Source organism: Musca domestica, unplaced genomic scaffold, assembly GCF_030504385.1.
Source record: "Musca domestica strain aabys unplaced genomic scaffold, Musca_domestica.polishedcontigs.V.1.1 1, whole genome shotgun sequence".
Classification (NCBI taxonomy): Eukaryota; Metazoa; Arthropoda; class Insecta; order Diptera; family Muscidae; genus Musca; species Musca domestica.
Window position 1 is genome coordinate 50408088 of NW_026712114.1, and position 25673 is coordinate 50433760.

Below are 25673 nucleotides of genomic sequence, written 5' to 3' on the forward strand. Positions count from 1 at the left end.
CTGCAACAAAGTCAAACAGCATAATTTTTAATGTTTTTTTTTTTTCAAATTTTATTGAATGAAAGAAAATAATGTCGGAAATAGCATCAAATTTTAGAATAAGTTTAGATTTGATCCAATTGGTCACCGTTGGCACGAAATATGGCTTTCAAACGGCCAATGAAACCGTCACACGCTGCCCGAATATTGCTCTGCGGCATTTTGGCCCATTCCCGGCGAAGCACTTGCTTGAGGTGATCGACACTTTGGTATTTTTTAGTGCCAACCTTGATTTCCAAAATACTCCAGACACAATAGTCCAACGGATTGGTATCCGGAGATTTTGGTGGCCATTGTGTGCTGGAAATGAAGCGAGGAATCTCATTTTGTAACCATTCTTGGGTGGAGTGCTAAATGTGAATGTCCAAGGTCTGTGGCCAAAATGTTTGCGTGCCCAAGGCCCTTCAGAATATTTTCGCAATAATATTCGGCATTTATTCTGATGCTACGGGTGAATAATACGAGCGGCGAGCGACCATCGGCTATTATGGCGACGCACACAATCACCATGGACGGTGCTTGAGTTCTGGTGACCAACCGAAGGTGCACATTTTCAGCTGACCTCTTTGGCAAGTAAAAACGATCATTTTGTTTGTTTACGAACTGCTGGACAATGAGTGTTTTCTAATCGGAGTAAACCAAATTCCACAGTTCACCACTTTCGGCCAAGCGAAGCAACTCTTTTGAGTCTATTTTCTTTCTTTTGCTGTTTTAGTTCTTGCACTTTTTGGAATTTTAATATTTGCCGAATGGAATATGGCTCAGCTCACGATTAAATAAATTATCCAACCGGTTCGATATGGTATTTTTCTTTTATAGTTTGTCATAAAACATATAAATTTATAAAAATTCCTATTTAATACATAAGAAAAACATATACTTCTGCCCCTTTTCCAATAAAAAAAAAATTGTCAAACAACATTATGCTCGTGTAGGGCAAAATCTCATAATGCTTGAAAATTTTCACAAGTCTTCTCCCTTATCAGCAAAAAGAAACTGCGTTTCTTTGCAAATTAGAACTTCACATTAGTTGAGTGAAGTAGTGATGTGTGTAAAAGTTTTCCTCTGTCCCCCTTTTTCTTCTTTTGCAAATTACTTAATGTTATAAGAAACCGGATTAAGCCAACCTTTGTAAATAAAAAGTTTTTCTTTTTTTCACTAAGTTCTCGTGTGTGTATTTTGGCATCATTACTGGGTTGACTTTAAACCAGTTTGCCACGCAAAGAACTTCTTCAACAAGAGTTTGTGTTTTGTGCTTTAGTTTTTAAAAGGCTTGCCTATAATTTTCTCCATCCGGCCTAAAGTAAAATCATGGCATGGGCAACGGCAACAACGATTACTGAGGTACTGGTGAATGTTAAAAAAAAAACTAACATCTAGTATGTGTGCATATTAGAGAATGAATTTAAATTATGTATGTGTATGTTCTTTCAAATATTACTATAGGTTGAATCAGTGTAAAAGAAAAAATATAATAAAATTCTTAAAAAGTATTAAAAACTCCAGTGAAAAGTAAGGGCTAAAGAAAAAAATACGTTGTGTGAAATATTTCAAAATTGCATTCATCAGCAGCTGCAATTTGCAAACATAATTCAAAGAAAGTCAACAAAGGAGAATCCAGAAAGCAGCCACTATGGTAAGTATAATTAAGTAAGAGAACACCACTACACATAAATACAAGAAACCAGCTTTTCGCTGAAGAAAAGATTTTTATATCTACCGCAATATGGCTACTAAGAGTATATATAATTTCATTCCGTATTTCAAAAATGTCAGCCGGTCTGGCTGACTACTCTCTGGTATCCCTTCAAACTGTTAAATTAAAAAAAAAAACAAGTAAGCAAAGGCCATAGCCGTGCGGGGCCGACCATGTGATACCCTACAACACTATAATATGTTAGAAGCCCCCTTATGTCCAAATCCATTTTGAAAGATTTCGCTTTTGAAATTATGCCACCGGGCACATTTGTCCAATATATACGCACACCGTCGTGCTTTTAGTTGTGTGGTCCATTTTACAGTTAAATATAATCCAATGGTCATCCAAAAGGCTAGAATTCTTCTCTGTCCTTAACCCTCTTCTCAGACGTTCGATTGGCTTCAATTGTTTAATCACGATTTTTCTTCTGCTTTTGGTTCATTTCAAACCCTAAATATTTTGCGAAAGTAAGAGGCCCCTCTGTATCTCCAAATTTAGACTCATCTATATGATATGCTTATCTACGATATTTGGCTATATTTGTAAACGAAATCAGCATAAAAAGCCAAAAGTTCGTCTTTTGTGTATTTCGGATATCGCCTGCAAGTAATACTGGTATTTTCCACACAAAAGTAGTGGTCCATTCTACCCGCTGTACTTAACTCTAACTTCATGCGAGATTTCGTGTCCATTAGTTTCTATTTGTGGCCTTTACAACTGCTGCAAAATCAGGAACATTCTTAGTTGTTGGTCCAGTTCAACCACTAAATATATTGCGGACATCTTTGAAAAAATAGGCCTAGCCCTTCTGAGTCTAACCCTGCCCTTATGAAAATTTTCGTGAGGATCGGACGATAATTGCAATCTGTATATAATAACCGCAACTTGTGATGTAAAGTGCAAAAATATTACAAAATATACACTTTAATATTATAAGTCAGAATGAAAAAAAAAAACGCATGCGATAAAAAATATGATAAAATAAAAAAATGTCACAAAATACTACAAAATCTATATTAACATCATTATTGGCATCTTTTTATGCGAATTTCTTATATTTTATTCTTTTAGCCCAGGAGGGCATTCTGAATTGACAAAATTTGTCAAAATCGGTCCAGCCATTCTTGAGATATAAGCATTCTTGCTAACATCCCCTTCCCAAATATTCGCGGTTTAATAAAAAATTTGACTTTTATTTAAAAGAAAAGTTATGGTCTATTTCATCCACTAAATATTACCCGATGACCACCAAAATTGGAAGGCTTCTGCTCAGCCCGAAACTCTAGCCCCATGCTAACTTCTGCTTCGATTGGTCCATAATTGCGTCCTGCAGAGCAACTGCAAAATCAGGAAATTTTTCAATTTTTGGTCCATTTCAACCCCTAAATATCATGCGATCTTCTCCAAAAGAAATAGGGTTCTATTCTGATCCTAGCCCCACCTCCATTCTAAATTTTGTGAAGATCGGGCCATAATTGCGACCTCTAGACTGATTACAAATTAACATGGACAGACGGACGGACGGACATACATAGCTAGGTCGACTCAGCTCGGCGAGATAGGAAGATCTATATATATTTTCCTATGTGGGAAACCAATATTTCGAGGTGTTACATAATTTTTGGCCCAATCATACTTATAATACCCCCCATACTGGAGTTGTATGGTATAAAAAACAAGTTAAAAAGTATCAATCAGTTTTGCCGACAGTGTATACCCTCAGCCGATGATTTAAATATATTTTTATTTCTTTTGTGATTATTCAAATTGTTGACCCTCTATGAAGTAGGTTTCGTAGGAATAAATATGATTAAAATATATGTTTTTATGAGATATATGATAATTTTTTGAAAATGTTAGAATGTACGTGAGGTACCAGATATAGTCTATCGAAGTACTCCATTTTCATAGGGACAAAAATACAAGAAAATCGAACATTTATATCCAATTTCCTACGAAACCATAAATTCCATATTAAGGTACCAGGTTCAGAGAAATATTTAGATATAGCAAGTTGTAATGAATCGCTGACTTGTTTCGCAAGTTATGACAGACAACAGTATTGAAAATTGTGACATTTTGTGGGTGAAGTACCAGAAGGGGTTCGCAGATTTATATCATCTTCACAACAGATATTGTGTTAGCAAAAATTTTGAAATTTGAGGAGATTTGGATGTTTATTTTGCTTTCATTGAGCGTCTTGTTTTTCAAAATCTTGAACCCTATGTGGGGGAGGTACCAAAATAAATGGTCCGATCTCTACCATCTTTATAACAGATATTGTGTTGATGGAAATATTCAAATGTACCAAGTCTGAATAGAAACGTGAGTTAATTAGGGGTATTATGAGCTTCATGAATATTCAAAATTTGGACCCTTTGTGAAGAAGGTACCAGAAGGAGAAGATATATCCCATCTTAACAACAGATCTTGTGTTAGTAGAAATAATGGAATGTGTGAAATATAAAGCGAACCTGATCATGATTTAGGATTGTATAAACGTTTTGGTTATTCAAAACTTTGACCCTTTGTGTGGGAGGTACCAGAAGGAAGGGTCCGATCTCTACAGTCTTTATAACAGATTCTATGTTGATGGAAATATTCAGATGTGCCAAGTCTAAATAGAATCGGATGTTAATTTTGCGTTTTATGAGCTTAATGGTATTCAAAATTTCGACCTTTTGTGGGGGAGGTACCAGAAGGAGTGGACCTATATATGCAAACTTCACACCAGACCTTGGGATACCAAAAATATTGTGATGTATATAATTTGAAGAAAGTCGGAAACTTACCTCACATTTTTACGAGTTAAAATTATTCAAAATGTTTAACCTTAGTGGAGGAGGTACTTCATGAAGTGGACCCACATTTTACATTTTCGCATCTAACCTAGCACTAATGCAAATATTACGATTTGCAAAGTTGGAGCAAAATTAGATTATTCTTTCTCTTTGTGTTCAGTAAAATATATTTTTTGAATATTTCAATCTTTTTTGAGGGAGGTATCAGAAAGAGTGCACATCTCCGAACTCAATTTACGTTTGACAATAACATTGTTATGTACCAAGTTTTGGCGAAATGGGATACGCTTACAGAATTTTCGTGCGCACCAACCAGTCAGACAGACAGACGGACGGACGGAAATTGATAGATCGACTCCAAATATCCTGAAACGGATTTGGTCCAGAGGGACCTAGGGTCTACGACCTTTATTTCGATGAGGTACGTTTTGGACGTACCTGCCCTAGCCATATGGCTTAGGGTATAAAAAATATAAAAAATTTATATCGCACAAAGAGCTATGGATGCATTCGATTTCGTTGTAACGTTGAATATCCTGATATGTTAATCAGGCCTACGTCAGGTGAGAAACTAGACAATGTTAGGTCAGTCCTTCTGGTACGTCCTTAAAAGAGGGGCACGTTTTGAATAATCACAACGCTTATAAACTGTGAAAGAAAAGTTAAAATATCTTCAACATTTTTGAATATCCATGACACTCAAAAAAAGAACATCTGATTATTTTCAAACTTGGCACATCCCAATATATATACGAACACAAGATCTGTTGTAAAGGTGGGGTTGATCACACAACTCCTTCTGCTTACTCCCCCACAAAGGGTCAACGTTATCAAATTTCACTTATAACTATGTTTGAACCATCTTTATGTTTTGAAAGAGAATGGGATAGAGCGGGCCAATCCTTCTGGTACCGTGAATACCCATAACCCTCATTAAATGAAAAATAAGCTTCCGGTTCTTTTCAATACGACAGCCTATGTCATAAAATATAATTCATAATTGGCTAAATTTAAATTTTCGAAAACCCTCTCCTAAGCTGATTTTCAAAGTTTACACCACCAATATGCAACTCACTTCTACTGAATAGAAGAAGAAGTTATAGTTGTGCCTATATAATTTTTTTTTCTGATTTGAGGAATTATAATAAAAATTAAATGTGAATTTATAATTATAACCAAATAAGGCAAAGTTAAAACAAGTAAAAAGCAACTAAGTTCGGCCGGCAGAACTTTTAATACCCTCCACCATTTGGAACTTGAAATTTTTCAAGTCGCTAAAATCATGAAAATATCGAATATCGGGATGTACCGTTATATGGGGGATATCCGAAAACGTGAATCTACATACGAATTTTTTGTCATAGGCTGTAGTGCCCTTTTCGAACTTTAAATACGAAATTTGTTACAATTCCGGTGAGTAATGTCGCACAAATCATAAAAATACCGATTACCGTGATGTGAGAGCTTTACGAATACTAGGACCTGCATACAAAACATTACGAAATTTGAAACAATTCCGGTAAATAATGCCGTTTAAATCATGAAAATACCGAATATCGGGAGGTACCGTTATATAGGGGCTATACGAAGACGTGGACCTGCATACGAATTTCTCTTTTCCTTAGGTTAAAGTTACAATTAAGATCTCCTAATACGAAATTTGAAACGATTCCGGTGAATAATATTGCACAAATCATCAAAATACTGAGTAAGCAATACGAAGGCGTGGACCTGCATAAAAAAATTGTCATAGGCTGTAGTACCCATTACGAACTTCAAATACGAAATTTGAAATTATTCCGGTAAAATCATTAAAATACCCAATATCGGAAGGTACCATTATATGGGGGCTATACGCAAACATGGACCGACATGGCCCATTTACGAACTTAACCTGTCTACTGGTAAACTATGCAAAGTTTTAGTCTTCTATCTCAATTCGGTCGAAAGATAGCGTTATTACAACAGACAGACGGACGGATATCGCTAGCTCGTGTTAGAATTTTACGCTTTTTATATATATATATATATATATATATATATATATATATATATATATATATATATACTTTGTAGGGTCTATTATAAATATTCTGACAAACGGGTTGACGAAGTTAATATGCCCTCCATAGAACGGCGAGGGCAAGTAAGCAAAGGCTATAGTCGTGCGGGGCTGACCATGTGATACCCTATAACACTACACAGGTTAGAAGCCCTCTTATGTCCAAATCCACTTTGGAAGATTTCGCTTTTGAAATTATGTCACAGTGCACAGCCCAGATATTGCCCTTAGTATTTTGACCAGGGACATTTGCCCATTATTTACGCACACCGTCGTGCTGTTAGTTGTTGTGGTCCATTTTACAGCTAAATATAATCCAATGGTCATTCAAAATGCTAGAATTCTTCCTTGTCCTTAACGCTCTTCTCAGGCGTGTCGAATGGCTTCGATTTTGTGATCAGGAATTTGTTTCTGTTTTTGGTTCATTTGAACCCCTAATATTTTCGGATCATCTCTAAAAGCAAGAGCCCCCCTTTATCTCCAAATTTAGACTCATCTATGTGATATTCTTATCTACGATATTTGTCTATATTCGTCAACGAAATCAGCATAAAAAAGCCAGAAGTTCACCTTTTGTGTATTTCGGATATCGCCTGTAAGTAATGTTTGTGTTTTTCGGACAGAAATAGTGGTCCATTCTATTTATGACCTTTATAACGGCTGCAAAATCAGGAACATTTTTAGTTGTTGGTCCATTTCAACCCCTAAATATATAGCGGACATCTTTGAAAACAATAGGCCTAGCCCTTCTGAGCCTAACCCTACCCTTTTCGTGAAGATCGGGCGATAATTGCAATCTGCATATAATATCCCCAACCTGTGTTGTAAGGTGAAAAAAGTATTACAAAATATACACTTCAATATTATAAGTCAAATTGAAAAAATCGCATGCGATAAAAAATATATAAATGTCAAAATCGGTCCCGCCATTTTTGAGATATAAGCAATCTAACAAAAATCCTCTTCCTTTGTATATACACATTGTATATATTTCGCTATATATATCCGATATATTTGCTAACGGCATCTACGTAACGGTCATGATTGACCTGTTCGTCTATTTGTGATTTCGACGGGATTAAAAATATTCGCGTTTTTTTATGGTCCATTTCACCTACTAAATATTATCCGATGACCATCAAAATTGGAATGATTCTGCCCAGCCCCAAGCCCTAGCACCGTGCTAACTTCGATTGGACTATAATTGCGACCTGTAGAGCAACTACAAAATCAGGAAATTTTTCAGTTTTTGGTCCATTTCAACGCCTAAATATTATGCGATCATCTCAAAAAACAATAGGGTTCTATTCTGGCCCTAACCCCACCTCCATTTTCAATTTCGTGAGGATTGGGCCTTAATTGCGACCTGTAGAGTGATTACAAATTAACATGGACAGATGGACGGACGTACATAGCTAGATCGACTCAGCTCGGTGAGATAGGAAGATCCATATATACTTTCCTATGTGGGAAACCAATATTTCGAGGTGTTACATAATTTTTTGCCCAATCAAACGCATAATACCCCCAACACACAGTGTTGTAGGGTATAAAAACACAAAATATCTTGAGGTACACTTATATGGTTTCGACCTGTTTAGAAAATGTTCTGTCGGTGGCGATGGTTGCAAATACCAACTTTGCAATTATTCCATCAAACAATGTGGCAACAATAGCCAGAACACCGAATAACGGCAGATACCATTATGTGGAAACTATACCACAGTTTTGTACTTCCTACTGATTAATTGGCCTTTCTAATCTGAGTCATATTGCGACGTGAATTCTTCCTCCATTTTATATGAAATATAAGCTTTCGTGGAGGAGGTACGAGGCATAGTAGACCGATGTACTCTACTTTCTCTTTTTCTCAGATTTGGATATAGCTTGCATGTATATCTTTATTTGGATATAGCTTGCATGTATATATTTATCCGATTTCATGCATATTGTGCACCAAATGGCTAATATCAGCCCAAATAGACAGAATTTTGTCTCTTCCAACTGAATTCATCCTAGAAACAAGTAATCCAAATTTGGTGAACATCAGTTTAGATATAGCTGTATGCCTCATCCGATTTGGGGTTTTAAGTCCCTCTTCTCTCTCTTCTCACTTCTCAACAATGATATTTTGTTCCAGATTACAGATACAGCTTAGAATTATATGTTTAAAATTTTGTCAATATCGGTTCAGATGTGGATATAACTTCCTTATATATCTTTATCCGATTTCAGGTATATTGTGCACCAAATGGCCCCAATGACCTGAATTTTGGCACCGACCGAATATCTACATCTATATCTATTGCTCAAATAAATATTTCTCAATATAATTCATATCGAAGTCATATCAGGCACTATACAGCAAAGTTATTTGGTACTACAGTACAAAAGCCTCCATCAAATTTGTTGAAAATCGATTCACAGTTGGATATTGTTCCCAAATTGTGAATATTCTATAGCAATGATACGCATTCAAATGAGATTCATAGTTGGTCCGCTCTACTTTACATACATTTCCAACATAAACTTTTTTTACGTGAACCCTTCTAAATGCGCATAGTGGTGTGGGGTATCATATAGTCGACCCACCCGACTTTTGACCTTCCCTTACTGGTTCTTTATTATACCACAATACATGATACGTAGTGTAAATGATGGTCGTCTAAGCGAATTTTATCATATCATCATTTTGCCATTAGATATAGATATAGATATAGATATAGATATAATATATAATAAATTAATCTAAAATATTAATTTTCAGAAAATGTATTTATTTTCTCTTTCATATCGAAAGGCAAACAGAAAAATAAAAAGCATAAAAATGAACAAATTAATTAATCCATCTTTCATGTCTTTATTAATGTTGTTTTTGTTCTGCCGACGAACGGAAGTGTTGAGAGACAATTTTTTTTTGTCTCACCCATTCAGATTTTGTAGAGTTTTAATTACTGAACATTAACCATGACAAGCTGATCAACTGACACAGATACACCATTAATCAACTCCCATCTATCTGGGATTCCTAGTAATGATTTTTCTGTTCTTCTTATCTAATTCTTTTGCTTCTTCTTCTTATTATTATTATTATTGTTGTTCATTGTCTCATCATTCTTCTTTCTCATTTCAGTATGGATTTGTTAATTACGCTCTGGAGCTATTGGTGCTTAAACACTTTGGTGAAGAAATATGGGAGAAAATAAAGTAAGTTGGTTTTTTGTTCTTCGTATTCTCTTTTTTCTTCTTTAGAATAACAAATGAATAGAAATAATTTAATGATGCGAAGATTAGAGCAAAAAAAGTGTGTATGTACAGTGGAACCTTTCGGTTGACGGTAAATATTTGGCTTATTGCAATAATTTCCAGCAATAATAATAATAATAATTATAATAATAATAATAATAATAATAATAATAATAATAATAATAATAATAATAATAATAATAATAATAATAATAATAATAATAATAATAATAATAATAATAATAATAATAATAATAATAATAATAATAATAATAATAATAATAATAATAATAATAATAATAATAATAATAATAATAATAATAATAATAATAATAATAATGATGATGATGATAATAATAATAATAATAATAAAAATAATAATAATAATAATAATAATAATAATAATAATAATAATAATAATAATAATAATAATAATAACAATAATAATAATGATAATAATAATAATAATAATAATAATAATAATAATAATAATAATAATAATAATAAAATTTATCGTCTTATATTGTTTAAAGTCTTGAATATTGTTTGTGAACTCGATTGAAGGTTCCACTGTAAATTTTTTGTGTATTGTACTTAATTAAAGTGACAAATTTTAACTCAATTCCTCATTTTAATGTTCTTTGATGCTGATATAAATCTGTTCATAGAAAGAAACGACAAAAAAGAAAATCCTTATTGTAATTATTTGCCGTAGGAGTTTTAAACAACAATCCCATTTCAAAAGAATTGTGTCAATAATCTAAAGAAGTTTTTTTTCTTGTAAATACTATTAAATCGAGAAAAAAAAAATCGACTTATGTGTTTCATATGCCACACGAAGGGAATAGAATTGATACAAAAGTACAGGAACAACATACCGTCATTTATACATGAATTTAGTAGATGGAAAGTGTTTTCAAATGAAAAAAAGAAATACAATCATTGAGAAATTATCACTCGGAATATTTTTGCATTCTATTCGGTGTATGATTTTTATACCCTACACCACAAGGTGGTCAGGGTATTATGTCTTTGTGCATTTGTTTGTAACAGGCAGAAGGAAACGAGATAGACCCATAGTTCCTTTTGATGATCTGCATAGAATCACTTTCTGAGTTGATTTATGCATGTCAGTCCGTCTGCCCGTCCGTCCGTCCGTCTGTCCATGTATTTTTGTGAACAAAATGCAGGTCGCATTTATTATCCGATTGAGATGAAATTTTCCAAACAACATTTGTTTGGCCCAAGGACGAACCCTATTGAAATTGGAGATAATCGGTAAAAATTTAGATAAAGCTCCCATATATATCTTCGTCCGATTTGCCTTTTATTGTGCACCAAACGTGTAATATCAGTCCGAATTGTATGGAATTTTGCACATGCAACCAAATTAGGACTAAAAATAAGCATGCCAAATTTGATGGAAATCGGTTCAGATATAGCTATAGCTCCCATATATATTGTTCATCCGATTTGTTATTTTTGTCCTCCGCAGCCGTAATATGCACTCTGTAAAAACAATATTTGGGGAAATATATCAAATGCAGCTCAGAAATACCTTTGCTAAATTTTATCGAGATCGGTTCAGATTTGGATGTAGCTCCCATATATAACTTCGTCCGATTTACCATTTATTGTGCACCAAACGTCTAATATTTGTCCAAATGGGATGGAATTTGGCACATACGACCGAATTGAGTCCAGAAGGTAGTATGCAAAATTTGGTGAAGATCGGTTTAGATATAGCTATGGCTCCCCTATATATTGTTCATGCGATTCGTTGTATTTGTTACCCACAGCCGTAATATGCACTCCGTAACAACGATATTCAGGGAAGTATATCAAATACAGCTCAGAAATATCTTTGCCAAATTTTACAGACATCGGTTCAGATTTGGATATAGTTCCCATATATATTTTTATCCGATTTCAAATTAATTTCGCACCAAATGGGCAATACAAGTCCGAATTTAAAAGATACAAATGCTTCGACATATTTAGTCCTTTGAATTTTAAATTATAATTATAATCATAGCGTGTATGATTGAATTCTCCCATAAAAATGTTTAATTATTAAGTGGAGCTCAACTAAATTAGCAAAGTGGTGTAGGGTATCATAAAATCGGCACCGCCCGACTTTAGGACTTTCTTTACTGTTTTTTTTTTTGGAAAATTCCCACCAAAATGCTTTTGTACGCTTGCCTTATCGAAGTGATATCATGCACTATATAGCAATGTTATTTATTTAATAGTTCGATTGATCTACTTCACATGAATTCCCAATATTTTTTTTGTCACAAGAGCTCTATTAAATACGCATTTTGGGTTGTAGGGTATCATATAGTCGGCCCGCCCGACTTTTGACCTCTTCTTCCATATTCGATTTTGCAAAGAATATTTAAAAGGTCATTTTTAGTGGTGAGATTACGAAAGATTTGAGTAGATATTTCACCTTTTTCGCACCCGACCAATGCCTGCTTTCTATCAGATGTTTTGACTCGAAATCTTACTTTCGAAATAAACATGAATTGAACATTATCGGATTCTTATAAAGTTGGCTAAAAATATATGACTTTACCGAAGAATAATTAATGATTATGTATCAGCTTTAGAATTTGGTCCAGAGCATTAGTTGTAAAATTGTTCATCAAAAAAGAGCAAGGAAGGGTTTTTACTTTAACGGGTCATGATTTTTTATTCACAAAAATTGAAAACAACCAGTAAAGAATGCCTTAAAGTCGGGCGGGACCGACTTTATGATACCCTACAACACTTTGCATATTTAGTAGAGCTCCACATAACAATTAAAAGTTTTTATGGGAGAATTCAATCATACACGTTATGATTATAATTATAATTTAAAGTTCAAAGGACTAAATGTGCCAAAGCATTTGTATCTTTTCAATATGGTCTTGTATTGTCCATGCGGTGCACAATTAACTTGAAATCGGATAAAGATATAAATGGGAGCTAATGTCCAAATCTGAACCGATCTCGATAAAATTGGCAAAGATATTTTTGAGCTGCATTTTATTGCATATCATTGTTATGGAGGGCATATTACGGATGTGGGTAACAAATATAACAAATCTGATGAAGGATATGTATGGGAACTATAGCTATATCTGAATCGATTTTCACCAAATTTGACATATTAGCTTCTAGACTCAATTTGGTCGTTAGTGGCACATTCCATGGGCTAATATTACACGTTTGGTGAACAATAAAAAGCAAATCGGACGAAGTTATATGTGGCTATAAACAAATCTGACCCGAGCTGTATTTGATATATTTTCCCAAATATTGTTGTTACAGAGTGCATATTACGGCTGCGGAGGACAAAAATAACAAATCTGATGAAAAATATATATGCTGGAGCTGCAGCTATATCTGAACCGATTTCGATCAAATTGGGCAAACTTATTTTCAGACCTAATTTGGTGGTATGAGCAAAATTACATACTATTTGGGCTGATATTACACGTTTGCTGCACAAAAAAACAAATCGAACGAAAATATATATTTGAGGCTATATCTAAATTTTGACCGGTTATCTCAAATTTCAATGGGATTCGTCCTTGGACCAAACAAATGATTTGTGCAAAATTGCATGTCACGAACAAATGCACAAAGACATAATATCCTTCGCTCTCTGTGAGATAATAAATTTCTTTATTTTTATGACCTCAGCCATATGACTAGAGAGGGTATATATGATAAGTCCGGAACGTGCCTCATCGACTTAACGGTCTTAGACTATAGACCAAATCCGTTTCAGGGCATTTGGAGTCAATCTAGCGATGTCCGCCCGTCCGTTCGTTCGACTGTCTGTCTGGTGCGCACGATAACTCTCGAAGGATGTATACTATTTTGTTCAAATTTACTACTTCGTATAATTATTATCAAACTTAGATCGAGTTCGGAGACAGGAAATATCGGTGCACTCCTTCTCCCACAAATCATTATCTCATTCAACATCTCATTATTTCTACTAACGCAAGATCTGCTGTGAAGATTGGAGATATAGGTCTACTCCTTCTGGTACCTCCTCCACAAAAGGGATAACATTTTTAATATCCTTTAAGGTCATAAAACGCGAAATTAACATCCGATTCCATTCAGACTTGGTACTTCCTAATATTTCCATCACCACAAAAAGATGGTAGAGATCGGAACATTTCTTCTTGTACCTCACCCACATATGTTTCAAGATTTTGGAAAACCAAACGAGGATTGTTCGAACGGAAGATCGAAATGATGACAAAATTCGACCGTTAAATTGGAGATCAATACACTGGGAAATTAGAGAACGAAGCGATGCATCCTTATATCTTAAGACTTCATCCATAGTTTTTAAGATCTACAGATAATCAAGGAATCACACGGTGGGATTTACCCTACCATTATTTTACTTACTTGTTATACCCTCCACCTTGGAAAGGAGGGTATATTAACTTCCGTTTGTAACATCCTTAAATTTTCGCCTTAGACCCCATAAAGTATATATATTCATAATCAGCATAAAATTCTAAGTCGATTTAACGATGTCCGTCTGTCCGTCTGTCTGTCTGTTGAAATCACGATACAGCCCACATTATTTGACTTAGAGCGCCAAAATTTAGCAGAGCTATTTGCATTGTGTCTAGGATGGTTGGTATTGAAAATGAGATATATCGGTCCACGTTCTGGTATAGTCCCCATATAACGGTACCTCCCGATATTCGGTATTTTGATGATTTATGTCACATTTTTTCATGGATTTGGAATTGGTATTTGTAGATCATAACGGGTTCCTGAGCGTGTGGCAAAACATTGCATGCATAGGTCCACGTTGTGGTATAGCCCCCATATAAAGGTACCTCCTGATATTCGGTATTTTAGTTTTTTTTCCTGGCACATTTTTTAACGGATTTGTCTAAAAATTGGTATTTGTAGGTCATAATGGTTTTCAGCTCCGGTGGCGAAACATTGCATGTATGGGTCCATGATTTGGTATAGCCCCCATATAACGGTACCTCCCGATATTCGGTAATTTCATGATTTTTGCCACATTTTTTCACGGATTTGTCTGAAAATTGGTATTTGTTGGACATAATGGGTTCCAGCTCCGGTGGCGAAACATTGCATGTATGGGTCCATGATTTGGTATAGCCCCCATATAACGGTACCTCCCGATATTCAGTATTTTGATGGTTTTTGCCACATTTTTTCACGGATTTGTCTAAAAATTGGTATTTGTGGGTCATAATGGTTTCCAGTTCCGGTGGCGAAACATTGTAATTATAGGTCCACGTTTTGGTATAGCCCCTCGGTACCTCCCGATATTCGGTAATTTGATGATTTTTGCCACATTTTTTCACGGATTTGTCTGAAAATTGGTGTTTGTTGGTCATAATGGGTGGCGAAACATTGCATGCATCGGTCCATGATTTGATATAGCCCCCATATAACGGTACCTCCCAATATTCGGTATTTTGATGGTTTTTGCCACATTTTTTCACTGATTTGTCTAAAAATTGGTATTTGTGGGTTATAATGGGTCCTAGTTCGTGTGGCGAAACATTGTAATTATAGGTCTACGTTTTGGTGTAGCAACCATATAACGGTACCTCCCGATATTCGGCATTTTAATGGGTTTTGCCTCATTTCTTCTAATGTTTCTTTTACCCTAAGGTGAAGGGTATTAAAAGTTTTTTTTCCCGGCCGAACTTAATGTTTTTTTATTTGTTTTGCATTAAAGTTGCATTATAAAAAATTATAATAAACCATGAAAATTGTTTTAAGTACCGTCTCCATGTCCCAATCTATAATGATTATAAGCCACGCCAATTTTCATATGTTCTTTTTTTATTTTTGGACAGTTGTGGCTAAATTTAGTTTCAAACATAACGCTCTTTCGAGATTTATACCAAAGAAAAAATCCCGAATGAATTACAGCTGGCTAGGAAGATAGATCATTGTTAAATTGTAAGATTTTGTATAGTTGACAAACAGAACTTGGCATAAATCTTGCTGTTGCAAGAATCTCCATTACTTAAAGCTTTGTCTCATTGGCAGCTGTGATTGAAAACACAATGTGTTTTTGCAATTGCATTATTTTCCTGGCGGACACTTTAATCTAATCAATTTTGTCTTCAATGAATATACGACATTCGAAAGGCGTTTGAAGACCTCGACAAAAATGTAATTGATATTGATCTTGTTTCAAAATGATCAGTTTTCGTATTATTTTCACAAGTTAACCACTGTACCCCTCACACACTGTAGTGACAACAAGTAAAAACACAAAAAAATTACCACACCTCCACCCACACACAAACACACAAGATAAATTCGTATTTATATAAATACGTGTCATTGTGTGTGCGAGTCTTTGCATTTGTGCGTTGTGAATTTGTCGATGACAGCACGTGCCAAACACATACACATACATGTATTGACAAACGGAAACGGAAGACGACAACATACACACACACACACACACTTTCATAAGCCTATAAACAAAATGTGTCTAAGTGCTACTTTTAAAGAAAATCAATACCATGATGGTGTTGTCTCGACACTTTCCGGTTGGAGTCTGTTTTTTTTTCTTATGTTTGCAATATTTTCTTTTTACTGCCTCTAATGAGCTTTGCTTGGAAAATTCTTTATACAATACAATTGTTGACATAAATTAAAGTTGATTTTCCTGTTCTGTTTGGTTTTGAATATTTTTGATTGGCTTTAATTTCAATTTGTGAATAACTAAGCGAAAATCTTTATTAAATTTATTATGATGCTTATTTTTTAAGCACTGTGAAATAACAAGATATGGGTAGTTCCAATGTAAATGAAAGGCAACGATGATAGAAGAATAAATATTTCATATTTGGAAAAAAATTCGCGATAGCTCAAAATTTCGTTTTTCTAGTAAATTCAAATGTCCTTGTTTTCATACATTCCTGCTAATCTCCTTAGAGGAAATTCATCTACTTTAAAATTAAAAGACAAACAAACCCTTTTATTTGCATAGGCCTACTGTGTATATTTTGAGGTACAGTTTTTTCAGATCTAAAACGCTTTTGACTAAAATGAAAAAATTCCTCAAGATATGGCAATATATAATTTGAATCTTTAAAATATCAATTCAAAAATCAGTGTTAGTTAATTTTTGAAGTAATTTTTTTTTTTAAATTAAGAGTTTCGATGTTGTTATCCTAGCTTCCTTCCTTCTAATAATCCTCGTAGACCTGGAACTAGAACTTAAATCATACTGTCGCACAGTATATAAATTCTGTTAAAAAAAACCTACAAAGAAGGTACATTCGGTGGTAGTGCCTAAGGGAGCTATATCAAATTGTGAAACCATATTACCATTATTTTGCAAGGACATCAGGTTTTCATTAAGAACACCAGATGTCAAATGTTCATTCCATTTTAATTAAAAATGTACCAAAAACTTCAAAATTCTTTAAATCGGAGTTTCCGTTATATGAAGACTATGCCAATACGCGGGCCAATATTAAAAATTGTTGGATTATATTATTTTTTACTTATTATGAAGCTAATTAAGAAATCACATCGATAGATAGAACCATTTTTGTCACACCTTCACATGTGGGAGCACTGTGGTCTGTGGTGTTTGCTTTCTAGCTTGCTTTGTTTAATGCCATAAATTGACACCAATTTTCCACCTATCAAAAGAAGACGTCTTAAAAATAGTCTTCAAATTATGACCTCATGTCAAATGAAAATTCAAAATGGTATAAGTGAAAAAGTTCGGCCGTACCGAACTTTTACTGCTTTTAATAACACGTTCAATAAAACCCGAGCCTTCAAAATACCAGTTGGTAGTACGATTACTGAGATTACTTCAAAACATAAGGAAATTAAGAAAATATTGCACGTTTCTAATGCCAAATTTTAAACAATTCGATTAAAACAAGTAAAAAAGCTGGAAGTTCGGCTAGGACGAATTTTCAATAAAAACGAATTTAAAAAAAATCCGTTAAAAATTCTGCTATAATCTTCAAAATACCGAATGTAGCCGTTTAGGGTCTATACGACGACGTGGACCTGCATAGGCAAGTTTTGTCATAAGTCATTATTCAATTGCGAAACTTGAAAAATCGGTGAATAATATAGTTAAAATTATCAAAATTCCGAATATAGGGAGTTACCATTATATGTGGGTTATACGAAGACGTGGACCTGCACAGACACTTTTCTGTCTTAGGCTGTAGTATCCATTACGAAATCCAAATACCACATTTAAAATAATTCTAAAATAATAAAAATACCGAATATTGGGAGGTACCATTGTATATATCAAATACGTGGACCTACAAGATCCATTTTCAATACCAAAAGTCCTGCAGAGATAATATATATTTGAGTAAAATTTTATCAACCTACTTCATTTCGTTCGGAAGCTAGAGTGATTTCCACAGACGGCCAGACGGATAGACGGACGGACATCGCTAAATCGGCAAAGAATTTTATGCTGATCAAGAATATATATACATTGTGGTGTGTAAAATGTATATTTTAAGGTGTTATAAATGCAATGACAAACTTAATATACCCTCCATACTATGCTGGAGGGTATAAAAACTGTGGCTATAATCATCAAAATACCGAATATCGGGTGGTACCGTTATAGGAAAAGGTGGCTGTATATAAACCGCCTTCTGTGTGAGAAGTTGGTATCAACAATAAGATTAAATACTAAATCCCAAAAAAATCCATTGGAAAACCATGATCATAATCAAAATATCGAATATGGAATAGGACCGTTATATAAGGGAGATAGGAAAAAGTGGTCCTATTTTGATAATTTTCAGAAACATGAATTGTTATGTATTGCGAGGGTATATATCATTTGATGAGGCCAGTGTGCCTCTTCGAAATAACGGTTTTAGACGCTAGGTCACTTTGTAATCCGTTTCAGGACATTTGTAGTCGATCTAGTGGTGTCCGTCTATCTAGGTGGTGCGCACGATAACTCTCAAAGGTTGTATTCGATTTGATCCAAACTTGGTACATCGTTGTATTATTATCTAACTTAGATCGAGTTCACTCAAGGTTAACATTTTCCAGAAAATAATTTGGAGTATAGAACTAGAAAAGATCAAACAATTTCGTACAAAATTTCCAAATCTTTATATTTATATTAGTGCTATGTCAGGTGCAAAGATGGACAATATCGGTCCCACTCCATAGAGTTCCTTCCCCACAAAAGATCAACATTTTGAATAATTATAACTTTTATAAATTAAGGAGCCACTAGAAAAACTCTAGATCTGGTAGTGATCAAACTCTTCCTTATCTACTCGACAACGAGTCAAAAAGTTGAATAATTATATCTCTCTTAAAATGTGAAATTACCATCAGATTTTCTTCAATTTACTCATCTCAACATTTTTGATAACACAAGATGTGTTATGAATCTTCTTCTATCTTCTTCTTCTTCTTCTATATCTATGAAAGAGGAAAATGTTTGTATGTTTGTTTGTTTGTAATTTATGGACTCGAAAACCGCTGAATAGATTTCCCTGAAAATTTCCATATATACTGCAACATCGCCTGAAAGTAACATAGGCTATATACATTTTTTAATTTCCACTTGGAACTGGAGATATAGCATCAGAATCGGAGGTACCTCCCAAAAATTTAGATTTTATATGCACATATCTATTGATTGGTTGAAGATACAGTCTCCAAATTTGGAATACGTAACGGAATTTGGAACAAAAATAAGTTTGCCAAATTATATTGTAATCGGTTCAGATTTGCATATAGCTCCCATATATATTTTCGACCGATTTCGTTCATTTGATGCCTCAAACACAATATGAATGTTCGATTCCAATGAAATTTGTAATGTGTGACGGAATTTAATCCGAAAATAAATCTGTCAAATTATATTGAAATCGGTTCAGATTTGGATATAGCTTCCACATACATTTTCGGCCGATTTCATGTATTTGGTAGACCAAACACGATATGTATTTCCAATTGTAATGAAATTTAAAATAAGTAACGGAATTGGGAGCCGAAATGAATTTGTCAAATTAAATGGAAATCGGTTCAGATTTGGATATAGCTCCCATATATATTTTCGACCGATTTCATGTATTTGATGCACCAAACACGCTATGTATCTCTAATTTCAATGAAATTTGGAATGTGTAGCAGAATTTAAAAAAAATATACATTTGTCAAATTATATTAAAATCGGTTCAGATTTGGATATAGCTCTCATATATATTTTCGACCGATTTCATGTATTTTATGCACCATACACGATATGTATGTTCGATTCCAAAGAAATTTGGAATATGTAACGGGATTTTGATTAGAAAATAAATTAGACAAATTATCAAATTATTATCGTTTCAGATTTGATTATAGCTCCCATATATATACTAAGCCATTTTCACATATTTGATGCACCCAAAGCGAGAGATTTAAAATCTGGCACCAGAAAAAATTGCCAAATTATATTGAAATCAGTTGAGGTTTGGATATAGCTAACATATATATCTCGGCCGATTTCATACATGTTATGCACCAAACATGATATATATGACCGATACCAATGACATTCAGAATGTGTGGCAGAATTTGGTTACAATAATAAAAGTGACAAATTAATTGGAAATTAGTTAAGATTTGGATATAGCTCCCATATATATATTATCGGCCGATTTCACATTATTGACGCAACAATTTCAATGAAATATGAAAGGTGTGGCGGAGTTTGGTGTAAAAGTAATTTTTTTAAAATTATATTTAAATCGGATCAGATTGGGATATGATTTTAATAAGAACCACAACCCACAACGCCTTAGGCTAACACTAAAAAACAACAATAGAAAGGTAGGGTAGAGCTCCCAGCTGATCACAATTTTTTTCTAAGTGTGCTCGACTTCTGCCAATTTTGTTTATGTATTTGTTGTTTTAAAACTAAAAAAAATATTTTCGAAAATCAATGATTGGAAGAAACTTAAATTGCGGGACGCGCTTTAATAATATTGACCAAATTTGCCATGTAACTGAGAGATTGAACACTTACTTTTGAGGGAACGTCCAGGTATTTAATTTAGAAATGGACAAAAAATATCAAACAAGTAAGCAAAGGCTATAATCGTGCGGGGCCGACTATGTTATACCCTACAACACTACAATATGTTAGAAGCCCCCTTATATCCAAATACATATTGGAAGATTTCGCTTTTGAAGTTAGGATTTTGACTAGGGACATTTGCCCAACATTTATGCACTCCGTCGGGCTGTTAGTTGTTGTGGTCCATTTAACAGCTAAATATAATCCAATGGTCATCCAAAATGCTAGAATTCTTCCCTGTCCGTAACTCTCTTCACAGGCGTGTCGATTGGCTTCAATTGTGTGATCGGAAAAAAAATCTGTTTTTGGTTAATTTTAACCCCTAAATATTTTGCATTCATCTCCTCATTTAGACTCATCTATATGATTTGCTTGTCTACTATATTTGGCTTTATTCGTCAACAAAATCAGCAAAAAAAAACCAGAAGTTCGCCTTTTGTGAATTCCGGATATCGCTTGTAAGTAATGCTGGTATTTTTCACACAAAATTAATGGTCCATTCTACCCGATGCCCTAAACTCTAACTTTATGCGAGATTTCGTGTCTTTTGCTCTCTATTTGTGACCTTTATAACGGCTGCAAAACCAGGAAAATGTTAAGTTGTTGGTCTATTTCAACCCCTAATATATTGCGGACATCTTTGAAAACAATAGGCCTAGCCCTTCTGAGCCAAACCCTACCCTTGTGAACATTTTCGTGAGGGTCAGACGATATTTGCAATACTTTTATAATATTCCCAACCTGTGCTGTAAGGTGAAAAAATATTACAAAATATTATAAGTCAAATTGAAAAAATCGCATGCGATAAAAAAATATGAAGAAATTAAAACATGTCACAAAATACAACAAAATCTATATTAACATCATTATTGACATATTTTTCTGCAATTTTTTAGGTTTTATACTTTTATGTCAAGAGGGCATTCTGAATTGACAAAATTTGTCAAAATCGGCCCAGCTCTTCTTGAGATATAAGCATTCTAACTAACATCCCCTTCCTTTGTATATACACATTATATACATTTCGCTATATATAACCGATGTATTTACTATCGGCATCAACGTAACGATCAGAATTGACCTGTTCGTCTATTTGTGATTTAGCCGGGATTAAATATATTCGCGGTTTAATGGAAAATTTGACTTTTATTTAACACAAATGTTGTGGCCTATTTCACCCACTAAATATTACCCGATGACCATCAAAATTGGAAGGCTCCTGCCCAGCCCTAAGCTCTAGCCCCATGCTAACTTCCGCGTCGATTGGTCTATAACTACGACCTGTAGAGCAACTGCAAAATCAGGAACTTTTTCAGTATTTGGTCCATTTCAATACCTAAATATTATGAGATCATCTCCAAAAGAAATAGGGTTCTATTCTGGCCCAGGGTTCTCCATTCTAAATTTCGTGAAGATCGGGCCATAATTGCGACCTGTAGAGTGATTACAAATTGACATGGACAGACGGACGGACGGACATACATAGCTAGATCGACTCAGCTCGGCGATATACGAAGATCCATATATACTTTCCTATGTGGGAAATCAATATTTCTAGGTGTTACATAATTTTTGGCCCAATCAAACTTATAATACCCCCAACACATAGTGTTGTAGGGTATAAAAATATATAGCTCAGAACATACAATATGGTTTTGCAAAAATTTACTTAATTTTTTTTTCCAATTAAATATATAACTTATCTAAAACAACGACATAAAAAATTCCACAACAATTGCCATTCATCATAAACGGACATTAGGTGTTGAAATAATTTGCCATAAAATGAATAGAACAGCTTTAATGAATATATAATTAACTAACTGTAACAATTATTTTTATATAAATTACGCTGTTGCATGCATTTACAACAATAATACAACAACAATAACAAAGCCGTATATTTAGCGAACTAATTGATTGTTTGGCTTTTGTTAGCGCGATTTTATGTTCGATAAATTTCAGACAATAGACGAAAGAAACAAAAACGCAAACCAAAACGCAACGCCCTCCCGCAAAAGGTACACAAAACATTTAATCAAGTTCAAATGATAATGGCTTTATTGCGTTCTGTTATGTCCAGTTATTTCGTGTAATTAACACACACACGAACGCACAGTCACACAAACACACAAATTTAACAATAACAAATACAACCAAACTGTCGAGTAGATTACTCTACTCCTCGTCTAACCCAGTTACAATGGGAAATTTGAGCAACACGCAATATATTATCACTTTTTGCGGATGTTAACCGCCATCTGCAATGACCGGTCGGTGAGTGAAAAACCGGCATCAGCCATAGCTACACTGACAATTTATCACTCAAACCCAAATTCGAACAAAATTTGTAATATTAGTTGGTAGTAGTGGTCATAAGAAGTGTACAACACAGAATTGATAATAATAGCGGACAAGTTGTGCGGTGTCTGATGTAATAAAAATCCATTAACTAATGTGGCTGGCCGGTCGGTCGGTTGGTAGGTCATTCAGACTTTTGAGGAAACGTGTAAATGTGTGATATATAATATTTTATTTATACACACTCACACACATACTCGAATATATGCTACTGTGTCAATAACCACTAATCAATTGTGTTAGGAAACATTCACAGTGTTTTGGGAGGCATTAAATTTGGTGGAGACGATTACAAAATATTGAAATTTAAGTTAAGTTACAACAATCAAGTGATTAAAAGGTATATATATCCTCTCAGTATATGACCACTTTCATATGCAAACAAAAGTTATGGCCTGGCCTTAAACTTTTAATATTTAGTATGGCGTAGAGCGTTTGTTGCGAAGCGGCTAGATAGGTTGGACCATTTGATTTTGTCTATCGCCTAAAAGTCACCACTTTCTTCATATTCATATTTAATATTTATACCATACAACACTGTGTGTTGGGGGTATTATGTGTTTGATTGGGCAAAAAATTATGTAACACCTCGAAATATTGGTTTCCCATATAGGAAAGTATATATGGATCTTCCTATCTCGCCGAGCTGAGTCGATCTAGCTATGTATGTCCGTCCGTCTGCCCGTCTGTCCATTTTAATTTGTAATCACTCTACAGGGCGCAATTACGATTCCTTACGAAATTGAAAATGGAGGTGGGGTTAAGGTCAGAATAGAATCCTATTTCTTTTTGGAGATGATCGCTTAATATTTAGGGATTGAAATGGACCGAAAATTTCAAATTTCCTGATTTTGCAGTTGCTCTACAGGTCGCAATTATGGACCAATCAAAGCGGAAGTTGGCATGGGGCTAGAGCTTAGGGGTGGCTAGCAGTCTTCCAATTTTGATGGTCATCGGGTAATATTTAGTGGGTAAAATATACCATTACATTTGTGTTAAATAAAATTCAAATTTACCATAAAACCGCGAATATTTTTAACCCCGACGAAATCAAAAATGGACGAACAGGTCAATTCTGACCGTTACGTCGATGCCGATAATAAATATATGGGATATATATAGCGAAATATATGCAATGTATATATACGAAGGAAGGGGATGTTAGCTAGATTGTTTATATCTTACTTTGACAAATTTTGTCAATTCAGAATGCCCTCTTGGCATAAAAGAATAAGATCTAAAAAAATCGCATAAAAAGATGTCAATAATGATGTTAATATAGATTTTTTGGTATTTTGTGTTATATTTTTATTTTTTCTTATTTTTTATCGCATGCGATTTTTTCAATTTGATTTAAAATATTGAAGTGTATATTTTGTAATATTTTTTCACATTACAACACCGGTTGGGGCTGTTATATACAGATTGCAATTATTATGCGATCCTCACGAAAATTTTCACAAGGGTATGGCTCAGAAGGGATAGGCCTATTGGTTTTAAAGATGTCCACATTATATTTGGGGGTTGAAATGGACTAACAACTAAAAATGTTACTGATTTTGCAGCAGAAATAGAATAGAAATCAAAGGACATGAAATCTCTCATGAAATTGGAGTTTAGGACAAGGAGTAGAATGGACCACTACTTTTGTGTAAAAAATACCAGCACTACTTACAAGCGATATCCGAAATACACAAAAGCCGAGCTTTTGGCTTTTTATGCTGATTTCGTTGACGAATATAGCCAAATATCGTAGACAAGCAAATCATATAGATGAGTCTTAATTTAGAGATACAGAGTCTCTTGCTTTTGGAGATGATCGCAAAATATTTAGGGGTTCAAATGAACCAAATATAGAAAAAAATTTTTGATCACACAATTGAAGCCAATCGACACGCTTGAGAAGAGACTTTAGGACAGGGAAGGATTCAAGTAACTGCATGACGGACTGGTTAAATATTAGGCAAATGTCCCTGGTCAGTGCTCCGTGACATAATTTCAAAAGCGAAATCTTCAAAAATCGATCTGCATATAAGGGGGCTTCTAACATATGGTAGTGTTGTAGGGTACGTATTTAAGCCTAAATATATATATATATATATATATATATATATATCTATATATCTATATATATATATATATATATATATATATATATATATATATATATATATATATATATATATATATATATATATATATATATATATATATATATATATACAGGGTGAGATGAAAAAAACAGTAACTAACATCAGACTGATTTTATTTCACTCGTTGGACTGCTGTTAACATTATTCCAGTGACGGCTCATTATATGGTTTTCAAACGTACATAAGCATTTTGGTGAAAATTTTC

At 34.1% G+C, this 25673-nt stretch overlaps 1 protein-coding gene across 1 annotated transcript in view; it reads left to right on the top strand.

The window, feature by feature from the left end:
- The window catches only part of LOC101891503 (guanylate cyclase soluble subunit beta-1), a 233847-nt gene that overhangs the window by 11284 nt on the left and 196890 nt on the right, over positions 1-25673 (top strand). The window contains exons 2-3 of the mRNA XM_020039810.2: positions 1486-1675; positions 9735-9808. Of these exons, the coding sequence (XP_019895369.1) occupies positions 1673-1675; positions 9735-9808 (77 nt within the window). The 5' untranslated portion in view covers positions 1486-1672. The remainder of the gene's footprint in view (positions 1-1485; positions 1676-9734; positions 9809-25673) is intronic.